The sequence below is a fragment of the Echiichthys vipera genome (genome assembly GCF_963691815.1).
Source record: "Echiichthys vipera genome assembly, chromosome: 13".
NCBI classification, from domain to species: domain Eukaryota; kingdom Metazoa; phylum Chordata; class Actinopteri; order Perciformes; family Trachinidae; genus Echiichthys; species Echiichthys vipera.
In genome coordinates, this window is record NC_139838.1 from 8,168,796 (window position 1) to 8,185,492 (window position 16,697).

Sequence of the window (16,697 nt, forward strand, 5' to 3'; positions counted from 1 at the left end):
CCCGGCCCACCACCAGCCCCAGGGCGGCTCCGCTGTGGCTATCACAGTGGCAAAGGCCGGACAGTTGAGGCGGTTGCCAAGAAGCCGAGTCTTTTCTTTGAGGGCAACACTTCAGATGGGTGCAGCCATAAAGGAGAGAAAATAAAGGACCAAAATATCCAGAAAGTTGCGTCTATAATTGGCTGCGCCTCTCAGCCTTTTTTTATGTGTGAGCACAGCCCAGTCAAGAACAGTAGAAGCCAGTGAAACCCTACACTCCCCCCACACACAGAGTTCCCTCCCACACTGTCCACCCAAGTTTCTGAAGCTCACCTCACCTCACTTTTTAACATCAATGTACACTGGATTGTTACCCTGGAATAAATGATAATCCCATCTTGATTTCTGGCGCATGCAGGGGAGTTAATTTGGATTGTTATCACTTGATAATGATGCTGTCCCAGTGCTGATTCAGGGTGTGACGGCTGGAAGCAGAGAGAGAGAGACGCACCTCAGTGACGCTGACTTATAACGAGTGAGAGGCCAGGTAAGGAAAAAAATCAATTAAAATCATTCGACTCTACTGCTATCTTCCTTATTCTAAAAGACTCTTCTCCCTATTTTTTAGCAGTTCTGAATTTTTGGCAAGTTTTTTAAATATATTGTTCAGATGCTCTATCAGAGAACAGACCTTTTTTCTTCATCTTGAGCTGCACATGAAAAAACCCCCACCTGTTTTCTACGTTATGGGAATGACAAATGTAGTGCTTCTGTTATAGACATCTATATTGCAGTCCCAGGTCTACCATTGAGAGAGGAAGTGGAAACAGGCCTGATGATACAGAACCAAAGTTTGTAAGGAATCTGCCCTCATGGTTCAGATGCTGACAGAGGCAAAGCAGCTTGTATTTAGCTTTACCTCAGATATCGTATCTGTTTTGTAAAACTGTGGATAATTCAACACATCACCGGGAGAGACACACAGTGTGTTTAAATGTAATCACAGATGAAGGGAAGGACAAATTAGAATATATTAAACTTGTGCGCGCTTGGGTAAAGAGGATTAAGAGCATGAATCCAAACCATGTTCTGTCCCTTTCATTGGGCGACTGAGAGTTTTTTCATTCAAGTCTCACTGAATTTCTCAGATTTTTTAAATGTGCACTAATTGGGGCAATTAGAGTGATTCAGCGTGCCTATTCTGCTCATTAATAGCGGCAGTTGAAGCAAGTAGCAGAAATAGCCCAATGGAGAATCAGATAAGGAAACTTGTCTCTGGAGGCCAAGCACTTTGCTTTATCCACAGTGAATAAAGCAATCTCTATTTCACAGGCTACACTGTATAGGCCAAGCCACAGTCCACATGTTGCTGTTTTTAAATTGACCATTTTCTGGAATCATTTTCTGCTCAAATCACTTTCTATTTCAAAAACCATACAAGCATATGCTCACTATAATTACATGTCTGACTCCCACATAATTAAAATTCTTAAAAAAATGTTCTTAAATTCTTAAAGATGCTACAAAGAGGACAACATATTTAACTTTAAAACGAGGGAAATACTGTTAGTGTCCATTATTTAAAGCTGAAGTCTGTACCTGTATGTTTTGTCATATTTTCTCAGATTGTTTATACATCCTGAAAGTAGTACATGAGACAGATAATCTGTGAAATCATCATGTTCCTCTGCCTCCTCCTAGTGCTCCTAATGGCATCTGCAATATCCCACCGCGCCCAATGAAAAACAACCAACCAGAGCAATGTCAATGACTGCTCCGATGAAACTGTCGGTCCAGTCAGTGCTGTCCCTGATCAAATATAAACCATTAAGGTTGTGATGCATGGACTGCATTTTCAATTTCAGATGTTTTCAGAAACATCTGAAAATAGTTTAGCTAACCCTAATCACTGCCCACCTGCCCACCAGCCGACAGGCCAAAGCAAATTTTGTTGTTTTACAGCTAAACACAACACTACATACGTCTCTGAAAACAGAAATATGCAATACAGTAACAGAATCTTCATTCATATTTGATCGGCGCTGCCTAGATTCACAGTTTAATCTGAGGCCACAAGCAGTCATTGAGCAAGCAGAGGAACATCTTTCTCACCTACTACTTTCAGGATCTAGTGACAGTTTCAAATAATCACAAAAGGTTATTTACAACACACAGTACAACTTTGTCACATGACATGTCACTTATATATATTATACAATATACCACCATGAAAGGATCAGCTATGAAATGTCATTAGTATTCTTGCTGAGAGTGAGATGAGAAGATCGACACCATTCTCATATCTGTCTGTTAACCGGAGACGGTTAGCTGAGCTTAGCATCAAGATTTGTTGATCTGATGGCTGATTTGGCCCGTATGTTGGTGATAGACGAATGGTTTATACAAACAGCAACCAGTATTTTCGCCCCTTCCCAAAAGATCTCCAAACCGATGGATATGCTGAGCAAATGAGAATCAGTCCATCTGGTGGTCTCAGGTTAAAGAAATATTGCGGCACATGTAAAAGTTCAACTTGTAATTTTTACACCACAGTTTTTGTGCATACTGAAATAAATTGTTAAGAGCCAGGCTAGCTGTTTGCCTGTTTCCTGTCTTTATGCAAAGTTACGCTAACTGGCTTCAGAGTTAACGAACAGTTACTAGAGTATGAATCTTCTCACCTAACGCTTCACAATAAAGGTAATACATTTATCTCAAAATGTCAAAGTATTCCTTGAAGATATTCCATTAAAGGAATGCTTCGACCTACAAATATCATGCATATCAATTACATTAATTACATTAACTTGAATTCTGGAAGATAAAACTTGTTTTTTTCCCCCGTATGCCTCCACAGTGACTACAACAGCCTGTAGGTTTGAATGCCTTTCACCTCCAGGAAACAAGTACATTTACGGGCTAATTAAATGGAAATATCAGAGAGCACAGGAGGGCGGTGAAGGGTGGTAAAAGCTTTTCAGAACACAGGGGACTAGTATTATTGCTTTCTAAGTCGTGCATATCTCAGACTTTCCTCAACCTCCCCCAGTGACCCCCCGTAGTGAGACACTCTCCCAGTCAGGATGAGTCCTTGTTATGGCTACGGTCAGTCACACATCAGCCCTGAAGGCAGGCATCACAACCACTGGTGTACAATAAGAGCAAGAATAGTTTTGTGTTTATGTGACATGTTTCTCTCAGTGCCACCCAGGCACAACAGCATCTTAAATGAATCCAACAGGGAAGACTGATGGGTCCTTTGCAACATGCTGGTGAATAAAAGCTGCATAAATGTCACTCTGGCAGCTCCAGGTGACATCTAGATATATCTGTGTGAATTTCGAACTTTAAAACATCAGTCTGGAGAAATCATGCAGTGCATCATCAGCATTCCTAACTTTGTTCTTTTAATGTCTTGTTGTTGGAGATGGTTAAAAAAAGTCTGGCAGCAAGTTCCAACAATCTTTGGTGAGTCCAGTTTTCTCTGCTGCTGAAGAGACATGTATATTTCAGTCTGAGGCTTCAATTATCTCGTCCTGACATTTCCTGCCAGCTTCCAAACCAGAAAGACATTCTAACAGGGGACAATAGAAATACTGGACAATAGGGGGAATAAGACTGAGAATGTCTTTATTGTTGGAGCCCCAGTTTCTTTATACATATAAAGTGTCAAATTCAATTTGAAATCATCTTTTCCACTGGTCCTTCTCAATAAAGAGATGTGAGAGCAGCCATTGTGAGAGGCCTGCTTTTTGTACAGTAATCTCCCTGCACTACAGGAAGTGCTTCATCCACTTTGGTTTCACTGTTGGAGGGAAATAATCGCAAATCTTGTTTGCCAAGCTGTCCCTTGGCAAACAAGATTTAGATTCTAAAATGTCTTTAAATGATGTTGTACATAGACAAAGTAACTGACTGTGTCTGTAAGAGGTCATGTGATAGTATTGTTGATGTTTCCACCGACCTTTTCACAGACTGGACATCTTGATGGTGGTAATAAGCTAAACAAAACAAACCCAAACCAAGGCCGAGATGGAATTACGACTGGGATGTAGAATCACCCTGGTCTTGGTCATCCTGGCCTTGACTCTTTCCGGCGAGACAGTGGAAGCACAGAGGGCAGGTAAGACCATTAGGATTTATTATTTTGAAATAGAACTTATATTGACTGTATGTGACTAAATCCTCTTGTATTTACTTATGGCAGGATGTAAAAATGTCCACTATGACTTGGCGTTCATCCTGGATACCTCATCCAGTGTCGGAAAAGAGAATTTTGAGAAGATCAGACAATGGGTGGCCAACCTTGTAGAGTCTTTTGATGTGGCACCAGACAAGACAAGAGTAGCCGTGGTTCGTTACAGTGACAGACCCACCATTGAGTTCACCCTGGGTAGACACAGGACTCTGGAAGATGTAAAGCGAGCTGCCCGTAACATACGCTACCTGGGTGGAAATACAATGACTGGGGATGCTATCAGCTACACCACCACCAACATCTTCACGGAGCGGAATGGAGCCAGGCCCGGCGCCAAAGGCATTCAGAGGGTGGCCATCCTTCTTACAGATGGCCGAAGCCAGGATTATGTTCTAGAGCCCTCGAAGGCAGCTGCCAAAGCCGGCATCAGGATGTTTGCTGTGGGCATAGGGGAGGCGCTGAAGGTGGAACTGGAGGAGATCGCGGCTGAGCCAAAGAATGCCCACGTCTTCCATGTGACGGACTTCAATGCCATTGACAAGATCAGAGGCAGGCTGAGGAGGCGGCTGTGCGAGAGTAAGTCAGCCATCAGGCTCAGTGCCAACACATCACTCACACTTTATGCCACAAGGCTTCTGTTTGAAGCCCCACTTTGAAGAGCTTGCCTCATCCTGAACGTGCACTTAATCAAATTAGATTCTTATTTTAACCTTTACGGAGGAAAGACCCTAACCACAAAACCCCAACCCAACCGCAAGTTTGATCATGGCTGACTGAATATGAAGCGTGTGAGGGGGTTGTAAATGACAGCTTTCTAACCAAGACATTTCTGTGGCGTAGCTGTCTTTTTGACTGCTGCTTTGGTGCAGAGGTGTTTAGCACTGGAAAGCCTGTCTTAAGCTAACCTCAATGGTTTTTCCACTAGTGTGCTGAGAAAATCTTTCAACACAGGCACACAGGCTTAGAAAGTAGCTTACATAGCCAAATTAATTGAAATAGGCTTAGAATTACAGCTTTATGTTATCTGGTAGCTGTGAGGAGAAAAGGAGAAGTATCTGTGAGTGAGTGTCTTCATGAAGAAGATGGATGCTTTGCACTCCAACACTTAAATACCTGCCTAAAATTAGCCCCGACAGGAAAGAAAAGGATGCCATGAGTTTTTGCAGCAAACAGTAAATAAAAAAAAACAGAAATGACATGATTACATGGTTTAGCACATAGATCAGCAAAGACAAACTCTCACTGTAAATCTGGCTCTAAATGATCAAGTTGGACAAGGCAAACTTTGTTTCAGATTCAGACTCCAAAACACCTTTATTCTTTAGGGCATATCATCTTGCAGAGTGGCGACTCATATTAAAGCCAATGACCCTTGACCTTGCCCCTTGACAAATCTGTCAACTAATAATGTAGGTTATATATTATAAAAAATGCCTTGAATGCAAGTTTAAGCTCTGTAGAACTAACCAAGGGCTAAATTTACACAGAAAGAACGTTCCAGTGTTTTCATTCTGTAATCTCTACAATCACCATGAGTGAGTCTCTAAGTATATCAGTGGTCAGCACAACTGGCTCACCGAGCAATGCAAGTTATTTTCACCCAGAAAATTATAGCTCTAATGTTTCAAGTGGATCCAGTGCGGCTGCTTCAGTGTCCATGTTGAATGTTTTCAGCTTTTAATCTATAGGTTTAAAAATGGACGCTATTTATTATGTGCTGCACTGATTCATTAGAACACGAGTAGACCAGGCCTCTGGGAAACCCTAACCCTAACCTCCCAAATGATTTGTTTCACAGTTTGAATTTGAAGCATCTGGCCGAATAACATTTAGAAAGTCTCAAAGAGCCACACGATTAAATCATTTTTCCCATTCAATTAAGTGGAGAGCTAGTTTAAGTTTTTGTTTTTTAGCTTCATTGAGCAACTTTCATAAGAATTAACGGGGTTCTGCTTCCTGTTTCCAGTTCTCTTTATACAACCATGGTGTAGCCTTCCTTAAGAATACCAACGTATAGGATCACACAGTTGACCTTACATGACCACAGTGACAGAAAACTCTATTATCTTGTCAAACACCTGCAGTGTGTTTAAAAAAATTCAGTAGCCATAATGATGACAGGTAATACTAAGAATTAAATATTTACCAGACCCTGGCGGCAAAAAATAACTTAAAAAAGTGGTTGTTAGGAGTGTTATGCCCAAGCTTCAGCTGTTACTGTGAACCTGTCTGAGACATTCATTTCCAAAGGCAGGTTTGACATTGCTTCCATTTTAACTCACAGCCTGATCCCTAAATTATAGCTCTTGGGCCACAAGTGCAGGGAGTAGCTCAGCTATCTCTAAGGGCTGTGCGACAACAGCGTCTTTAAAATAAGAGTGACGCACTTCCATTCATTCACAGAATGTTCATTTTTGGTAGACTTGCAGGCTTTATAAACAATAAAAAGCAAGTATATTTCCAGAGATCTTCAATTTTCACTTTAAGAAGACTTTAAGACGGAATATAAATAAAAGACTCCTTTAATTACACCACTAAGAAAACTGAAGACAGACACAAACAAGGACAAAATATACAGATGGTATTAGAAATAAATCACCACTCGTAGAGTTACTAATAAGCATGCAAGTGCTGACAGTTAAATTAGCTGCTTGAGATTTCTTATTAGGCATGGTCTGGGCTCTGCATGGAAAAGAAAAACAAGCATATCAACAGAGCTATCCTCATAATGACGCAGCAAAGGTTAAAAGCCACTGTGACGGGATGGTTTTTATAGCTGAGATTTAGCTAAATTGCAGGGTCTGATAGTAAGTGTTTGACAGATACTTGATCTATTAGGGACATGCGAGCGTCCCACTGTGATATTTTGGGCCACAGTTAATATTTAGGGCTGACAGTTAGGACACAGACAAATTGTTGTGCTCATATTAGGTTTAATAAGATGTTTCCTCTGAACAGTTTGATGACAAACTGATGACACAATCCTGATTTGCTGCCACACCTAATCAACAATGTGAAAATGTATCTCCCCATGTGGGACGGGTGACAGGGCTCTATTCAAATTCTCCTTGTCAGTTTTGAAATGAATACAGGGGAGGAAAAAAAAGTTATTTTCAAACACTGATGAGATTTGTCCTGATAAATGTGAGGTTTCATTTGTGTAAATACACCAATTAGTTAGTGGGGATAGGACATTTTTCTCTGTTGCAGCCCCGCCGTTTAATTTAAATTAAAGTGGAATGTAGCCTCACATAAACACCTTACCTAATCCAGCTGTAAAAGGGTTGGGTCACCCAAATGACAACTTTCCTCTTGTGGTATCTAGACATGCTGATAGTTTGGCGTTTTATTTACCCAGCTTTTTTTTTACAACAGTCACATGCAATGGAGGTAATGTTTTTTTTTAGTTTGCTCACCATTGAAAAATTACATTTAGACATGAATAAGGGTTTAATGCCATGCTAGCAGCGCTGTAAGGCACAGCAATGCATTGCGCTCAATGCTAAACTCAATATTCTAACCTGCTCACAGTGATGATAACATGCTGATGTGGCTGGTATAATGTTTATACTAGCAGTATCCCTAAACAATAAGTATAGCTGACGTGATAGGAATGTCAGTTTTGCAGGTATATGAATAGAAAGTATGATCTGAGTATTGGATAAAGTGGAATTTTGACCTGATGATGTAGCTAGATGAAAATCAAAGACAAAACATTAACACTTAACCTGAAGCCTGAAGATGGATTTGTGTATTTTTGTGATCCATCTGCTGTGTAAGGTAACAATGTCCTTAGCGCGTCTAAGATTTTGACAGAAACCGTCGACTCAATACCGCCTCTCACAAGTGAGAAATATATTTGTTGTTTTTGGTAATTTAGGTTAATTGACCCGTTAAATTGTCAATCTCACCTCTAATGTTTCCCTCTAATAAACTCTGCATTCTTTACTAGTAAAGCTGACATCTTGACACAATTAGAAAATAGCCCTCCTGCCAATAATAACTTAACTTGATGGTAGTGCCTTTCTCACTGTCATCAACATGACTGTATGAGGAAATATAAAACTGTTACTGCGCACACCACTCAACTCCTCAGACATCAGAGAGGAGAGATAGAGGGTAGTCTGTCTGTGCTGTTGCACTCTAGATCACATATCAGTCCAGAGGCTGTGTTTCAATGACATCACCATTTCCTCAAACAGTCCAATAATTCACACCTTTTTCATCTGGCCACTCATAAAGTATAATGAGCTTTTTGTCATAAAACAACAACAACAACAACAATAACATGGGATTCAATTTCCAACAGGAAAGATAGAAATAAAAGTGTTTGAACCGACAAGTCCTCGTACCTAACAAAAGAATAGGTCTTTTGGCAATGACACCCATTCTATTTAAAATTGTGTTGTGTTTTACACTTGGTTAACGTTGTGAAACTTTACTACTTGGATATGTTTGGTAAAAGATCATGAATAAGGTTGAAATAATTATTTTTATTTTATTTTACATAAGTTACGTACGTTCAATAAGTCAGCAACCTTTCAAATAAGTCAAAGTTGACTTTTGGTTTCACATAGGCTGGGTTAAAGCCATGTGGTTGTTTGACCATACATCCACTCAGACCTCCTACCTTCTTGTCACTGATAACACTATGTCACCTGACTTCCTCCTTTATGTCCACCATAGGTTATAGCCTAACAATAAATGTAAACACGGGTTGTAAAAAGTTGAAATTTTTCGGAAAGGATGGTACTTTGACTATACCTTGTGCTCACAAACGATCATCATACCTTGACTTACATTGTGTCTAACTATGGTCCTCTCTCCTCAGATGTCCTGTGTCCAAACATGAAGGTTCAACCTGATCGGTTTAAGCCCAACAGCACCAGTTATGGTCTTGAAGAGGTTCCAGGTATGTGCAAACTGCTGCTTTTCTAACGGAAACATGCAACGCTGGCAATACTGGTCCACCACAAAGTCAGCTCTTTGTTTTTCCAAAGTATTTCCTGAGCTTCCGAATTCAGCTTTGTTCCATGAAGAGAAACTTTTTTTTATATGCAAAGATTTAGTTTCCACTGACAATTTCTTCTATTTCGATCTGAATGGAAACTAAATTGGTTTTATCCATGATGCGGACAGTGCTATAGTTTCTGCCACATTTATTTCATGTCTTGTTTTACTCTGCCATTATAGAAACTCAATATACTTGCAGAAACAAAATGCTGTTGGACATGAATCCCCGCACACTTCCCACTTTCCATCATAGCTAACCATTTCACAAACCAAGCTGCTGGGTTTTAGATGTATATTGTCTTAAAATCTAGGCAGTAGTTGACATCCATCCATTCCCATATGATATGAAAATCAATTAGTAGACCATTTAGTGTAATCAATCACATTGAATATCAAGTTACAGTCAGTTTTTGTCAAAGTTAGCCCAAAAGTTTGATTTTGGGAAATACGCCTTTTCATTTTTTTGCTGAGAAAAGCTCATTAATTAGTTTGGTCATCTTAATAATTCCCTAACTGTTGGTTGGTTAATTTCTCAGTGGGTTTGTTATATATTAAGATTAAGAAACAATTTTCAGCTGCTTCCATTCTTTATGTTAAGCTAAGCTAACAGACTGTTGGTGATAGCTTCATTATTACTTTACAGACATGATCCTAACTACTAACTGTCAGCAAGACAGTGAATAAGTGTGTTCTACAAATTGTCAAACTTTTTCTATAAGGCAGGAAAACTGGAAAACACACTGATATGTTCCTTTAAGTTCAGTAGCTAAGCTAGTTGTCTAGCAAGTGAAGGGCATAACTAGTCCTCAGCCATGTGATGTTTTCATTTAATATAGTTCAAGCTGCTGTGTTAAAGCTTTCTCAGAACTCTTGAATAGCGTTTAACCAGAAAGGTCGGATGTTGTTATAAGAGTGTCTGTTGGGGGATCTGAGTTCCTGTCTGCGTTTCCCACCCACATCCATCACACTGAGAGAAAAAACAGATGCACTGTTTGGACTCCTGCTATGTTGAACTTCATGGAAAGAGATATGTCCGAGCAGTGAAAGCTGTGTTTTTATGAAGTTTGAATCTAAACAAATTTGGCTGGCACAGTGACACCTGACAATCTGTGTCAACTGATGTGTGTTTTCCATTGAAAATGTCTAACATTTTGCTGAGGGACTCTTTTGTGCCAGTATTCAGTTATTTTCACCCCAAAACCATAGTCTGTGTTTCTTATAAATGTGTCTTACCAGGCTTTAAAGATCTCTGTAAAACATTTGTGTCACTAGAATTCACCAAAACCCAGACCAATGAAATTCATGAAAGTGTCATGATTTGGTGATGATGAAAGTGAGCATTCAGATGAGAAACACATTTCAAATATAATACAGAATAATTAACCCACAAATCAAACCCTCAATCAATTTTTTTACCCACTCTTAGTTGAATGTCCTGCATTTTCTGCAGTTGAAAATGAAATCTAGAAATGCAGTGGAAGTCGAGTACAGCCGAATTGTGCAGTGGAAATGAGGCATTAGTTACTTTTCATCACTTAAGCCGAAGATGATTGTTGCACCCATTGTAAGATAGACCAAGCTTGATATCATAATGTCAAACATTCTCAAAAGTTAGTTCTACAAGTTGAAGTGATTTTCTTTTTAATCATAGTTAAAGAACAGCCAATCAGGGGTGAGTTAGCAGCATGAAGTAAAGTATTAGTGTGTGCTACTGATCATAGCTGACAGCATAACTTCCCACTGTCGAGACATATAATCAGATAATCGCCATTGGGCAAGTGCTAATTATGCTAATTATGGCGATTCCTCTAAACCACAGAGGAATTAGAACAAACTTGAGATAAATCACTGAAACCCACGGATGTTTCCTTACACAGATGTAGCACTTTGTCAGATGTTCTGTAAGCACTGTCATTGGAACAAATCTATTTGGGCAGCTTTTTGTTTATCTTTCCAATCCTAGTCTTGTTCCACAAGAAAAATCATTTCTTGTAACCAAAAACATAGCTATTGTAGAATACACCATACATGTACTGTATACTACACTGGTTTATATTTCTTTTACATTAAGCTACTAATACCACAAATGAAGAAGCGCTCCCTTAGAACAACCAGTCGCTCATTTCAAATCTTTAGTTATGGCCATGATTTAACTTAAAAGGATTCCTATATCATACCTATTTTCCATAGCAGGTCCCTATCAAAAATGTAGTTACTAGCACAGTCAGAGAGAGTATAATGGTTTGTTTTTTACAGGGCTCTGCTTAAGTCCAGTCTTGGTCTGGAGTATGTTCTCAAGACCACTTTTTTGAAGGCTTGTACTTGAAAGTGCCTTTTTGGCCTCAGAATTGTCTTGGACATTTCTATGCATTACTGAGTTTGATGTTGGAAGATAGATCAATCTTGTTCACCGATCCTTACTTCTCTTCTAATCACTATATTAACATTGGAAAGACACTATTGCCTATTTTCTACAGCCCTGTGTTTTTCTCTACCTACAGTATAGCATAGATGTGTGTCATTATCAGATCTGGAGCCCAGACCTACAGTGGGCCCCAGACCACCGCTATCAAACAGCGGTCTGAGGTCTGAAGCTCCCTGACATGACAAAGATGTCCGGGGTTTCCCCAAAATTCAGTCAGTAGCTGTGGCTGTGATGGAAGACATATACCCTGAATTACCAAACTTATTTCAGATTGTGGGTAAGAACATATAGATTTCTCTACATTAAAGAGAAGCACTAGACAAACAATATTTATCCTCACTCACCAGCAGCTCCTGTTGGCTCCCACTTATAATTACCAGACAAATATTCTCTATCTGGTGTAGGGAGTGTTATTTTCTGAGAGAAATGTCAGGACTATTTGCCACTGGATATGATTTGACAGCCAAAAAGACCTGCGGTTTGAGTCAGACTTGTATTTATCATGGGCTGTCTAGTCTGACCCCTCAGGGTGTATGAACACACAGTAGGCTGCGGAGCATCTTTGTGGCTCTGTGCTCCATATCTACTGCACAACTGTTGCCATCTGTTCTGATCAAAAGAATGCTGTGTGTATGAGTTTTCCTTTTCCCAGTCAGTGAACTCATCTGGTGTGTCCCGCAGATCACCCCATTGGTCGTTTTGGCTGTCCAAAATAACTTTTTGGGTTGATTATACACTATCCACTGCCAGTCCAAATTACAGCTCTGTGCTGAGATGGCCCCCAAACAGCCACAGAAACTGTGCAGTGAGCAAATGTGCACGATGCAAGCATGGTGACAAAGAAAATCAAGGCCGGCAACAGTCACAGCTGTGTGGCTTCCTCGAACAAACCCCTCAACAAGACTGATCAACAAAACATCCCTTAGTATAGCATTAACTTGACCTTTTCACTTGCTGAATTATTATTGCTAGTCATTGTAAAAATGCTGGACTTCTGCTCTGATTCAAAAAATAAGCCGAGCCCTTTTACCTCATTCTATTAGCTGCATGTATTCTGTTTAAGATAAGATTAAGTACGAGCCCTTTGGTTTTAAACATGAGTAACACAAACACACATACCATAAGAGAACACAACTACAATAATAGACATATTCAGATATGCCAGTTCTCCTGATTAGGTTTGTCTTGCCAAAAAGAAAGCATGTGGTAATGCTTTTAAAACTACGCTGTTGATAACATATAACAATGTGGAAATAGAAATTAAAATAAATGTACCTTATATAACAAGATTGATCCTAGTTAGACAAACAAAATGGGTAAACTGGTTGGTAAACGGAAACCACACCCATTTTCAGAATTCAAACATGTTATTCCTATGGTTTAAGGCAGTCCAAAAATTGGTGTGATGTCATCAAGTATAAAGTGTGGAATTGCTGAACAATGAATTGGGAAAGATGTTAAAAAATATTCCTGAGAGCATCCAGCAGAATGTTCTGGATATATGGAGACATTTTCTGTTTCACAACTGACAACACTACAATAGAATAAAGCTCATGTAGGTTAAAGACTATATTAAATATTGACCTAGACTCTGTGACGTCACCCATAGGTTGCTGAAAGGCTGTTATGACGCTCAACAAGCCATCTTGGCAGTGCCCGACTCCTGCTGCTCCCCGCTAATCCAAAAATGGGCAAGGAGTTGGAGCGTGGGTGGACCTGTGGCGGGTTAAATGAGCCCAGTTGCTGAGCTAGCCACTTGTGATAGCACCTACCTGTCACTCAAAGCGGCCAAACCCTTAATTATGCAGAAGTGAACATGGCTTAAACGTGCAAGTTATATACAAAATTCACCCCCTGTGAAGTTGCTATGAATTGGGAAATTGGCTATAGAGACCCAAATGGTAATTGTGTACCAGGCTGTAAATATGAATTCTGCTGTAATGTTGGGCATTTTAAGAAGGGGGTCTCAAATGGCCATTCTAGGAACTGAGGTTTTTGGGCTGCATGATTTGGGTATAAAAAAGAAAATCCTTCTGTAGGTCCACAAAATCATTCACCTATTCATTGTCTTGGGAACAGCTTCAGACTATAAACTTGATGATATCACAAATTGGGATTTCACAAATATAGATTGAACTTTTCTAGGCCATGTCAATAACATATTGGAATCCTTAATTAAGGTGGTGTTCCCCTTCAAGCCAAAGCAGAGACAGCACCATCTACTGAGAAACTGTGAAAGATACAAGTGTATAAATGACACCCAAAATGAAATAGAGGTGTATGAGAATGTTCCCCTACAAAGTTTTATCCATGTACTTACCAGGACAGAGAAAGTCTTCCCTGCAGTGAGTGTATAGTATTCACTTCACTGACAGACAAAGTAGCTATGGTGGATGACTGCTCCCCTCAGTTCTTCAGTCTGTTATGATGGCTCTTGTTTTTAATGTTATTTTTTACTCTGTTGCTAATGGCACAGGGGCAGCCTGTGTGTCTTACCACCTGTTTCCAGGCTATTTCCAATGATCTCCACTAAGCTTTTGCCAGACTCTCATGTTACCACCTTAATGTTCAAGTTCCCTCTTTGGAAGATTAGCGTGTGGTGTTAACATTCCCACCGGAAACCTTACATTGCATAGATTACGCTGTATTACTAAGGCCATGCAGGAATATATTGAGGCTGTCCCCAGCCCATTGGCTCACTAATGGCACAATCGGTTTTCAGGAGAGCTTGAAGCTCACAACACAACAACCAGCTTTCTGTGAGATCTGCTCTACAAACTCCCATCCTGCTGCTGGCATTGCCATAGCTACAGCACTTGTTTGTTGTACAAGGGAGTGTCCTTTCCAAACCAACTAAATATGACCTGTGGTTACACCACTTCACACACAAGCTGCAGGGCAATGTACACACACGTGCACACACTCTCAGACTCTTACACGGACCTTGGAAACAAATCAAACAGATGTTGAATGGCCAACAATTTGCTCTATTTTCCAGTTATTCAATGATTTTAATCTTTCTCCAAAAAGCCACAAACACAGTGGCTGCAGGGTGTGTTGGGACTGACCCAATTAAATCTCAGTATACCCCAAGAAATCTGACAATGCCATAACTCAACCTCAAAACTTAAGAGCCCTGTGTGCTTATTTATGTGTGTGTGTGAGAGGCTGTTTTACTGTGTTGCTGCAGGGTTTGACCTGATGGAGTACTTCAATGTGAGAGATATTCTGGGAACCAGAGTTGATGAAGGCCAAAGTTCTTATGTTCGCCTTGGCACCATGCCCATTGTACAGCAAACAGAGTAAGTGAGAACCCTGTTATATTGCAAACAATAAGCTGCACATCTTGCTAAATATTTGTAAAGATGTGACTTATAGGTCCCATATTTAAAAAAGCAAGATTTCCATGTCTTTGTTGATGCCCTATTATGCTAGTTTTCAGGGTCATATTTGTATTTTTCAGGTCAACTATACGTTTACATGCTTTGATCTTTAAAAAACACATTATATTTCTAATATTTTCCATTTCTGCAGCACCTGTGCAGCAACTCTGTGTGGCAGGCTCTGTCTGAGCTTCTCAGGCTTTTCAGCACGGGGTCTTAATGAGACAGGAGCTAAAAAAGAGTTTTTCAGACAGAGGGTAAATACAGGTATATTCAGACGGACAGTATGAGAAAAATAATGTGTTTGGGCATTAAAGCATGTAAACATCTTAGTAGAAATAAACTTTAAATACAAGTATGGACATGAAAATGAGCGAAACAGGTCGCCTTTAAAGTTATAGCCAGAGAAACCTGTTAGGAAACCACAGGGGCTTTTGGGCCCCTATTGAAAATACGCAAAATGAATTGCATACAAAAGAATGTTCTTATGCAGAGTTTAATTAAGCTCAGAATTCATGAAAAAATGTAAAACAACCCTTGCAGAATGGATGTATAAATAAAATGCTGTATGCAAATGTTTTGTTCAAAATAGTCTGCTGAGAAGAAACAGTTGGCATATTAAGGCAAAACGGCTACTAGATGAAACATAGACACGGTGTTTTGAGTTTGTCCATCAAGGTTCAAACGTAAACTGTGTTTATCACATTAGTCAAATAAGGCACAGTTTATGTTAGCAATAACAATATGCTGTTATTCTGCAGGGATGTGTTTCCTCAGGGGTTGCCAGATGAATATGCCTTCGTGACAACATTCAAATTCAGGAAAACCTCAAGACGTGAAGATTGGTATCTCTGGCAGGTTTTTGACAAATATGGAATCCCACAGGTGGGTCAGTTGAATGTAAATAGTAATAAATGTGATTATTTTCTGTATGTGCCTGGATTTGGTCAATTACAAAGCCAATTTAGAATAATCTCGGCTCACTGACCATTCGCATCCTTTTTAAATAAACATGAAAACGGTGTATGTACTCTGTCAAGCCATATGCAATTAAATCCAAACTCTGGATCATAATTTTCAAATGGAATCTCAAACTGTAATACTACTGGAATCCTTCATGCTAAAGCAGATATTTGAGATAGCTAAACTTTATGCTTAGTCTCCCTCCTCTCGAAAATGTGTTTTTCCTACATTTATGGCCTCTAAAATGTCTGACATTGGCTTAGATGACTTGTATTTGAGAAGATAAATTCCTCTCCTAAAGGAGGAGATGTCTAGGAGGGCATATTAGGGCCATGTATGAAAATATATATATTTTGAGAATAAATTGCAAATTTACGAGAAAAAAGTAGCAGATTTATGAGATTAAAAGTGGCAAATCTAAGAGAAAAAAGTAGCAGATTCATGAAGAATAAATGTGTTTTGTTTTACACTTCCTGTTAAACTACAACGCTTCAGGATCACCATAGAGGCTGCCGCATGTCTTGTAGGTTACTATGTCTCCGAAACTCGAAAAAAATACAGCGTACTGAAGTCTAGAAACAATGAAGAATGCGTGCAAGGTCAGATGATGTCGTGCAAAATAAGCCACCTTTGTTAGAGACGGCTGGTTTGTGTAAAAAAAGCGGCAGGGGATGAGAGACTGCATTTAGACAGAGCAGATTGAAATATCGCTTTTTTACATGTTTATGCCTGTTTA

At 39.6% G+C, this 16,697-nt stretch overlaps 1 protein-coding gene across 2 annotated transcripts in view; it reads left to right on the forward strand.

The window, feature by feature from the left end:
• The first annotated feature begins 347 nt into the window (after positions 1 to 347).
• col22a1 (collagen, type XXII, alpha 1) overlaps positions 348 to 16,697 on the forward strand; it is a 65,780-nt gene continuing 49,430 nt past the window's right edge. For both annotated transcript variants that reach the window (XM_083926131.1, XM_083926132.1), the window contains exons 1-6: positions 348 to 526; positions 3,954 to 4,102; positions 4,187 to 4,753; positions 9,009 to 9,089; positions 14,806 to 14,917; positions 15,760 to 15,883. In XM_083926131.1, the coding sequence (XP_083782257.1) occupies positions 4,012 to 4,102; positions 4,187 to 4,753; positions 9,009 to 9,089; positions 14,806 to 14,917; positions 15,760 to 15,883 (975 nt within the window). In that variant the 5' untranslated portion in view covers positions 348 to 526; positions 3,954 to 4,011. The remainder of the gene's footprint in view (positions 527 to 3,953; positions 4,103 to 4,186; positions 4,754 to 9,008; positions 9,090 to 14,805; positions 14,918 to 15,759; positions 15,884 to 16,697) is intronic.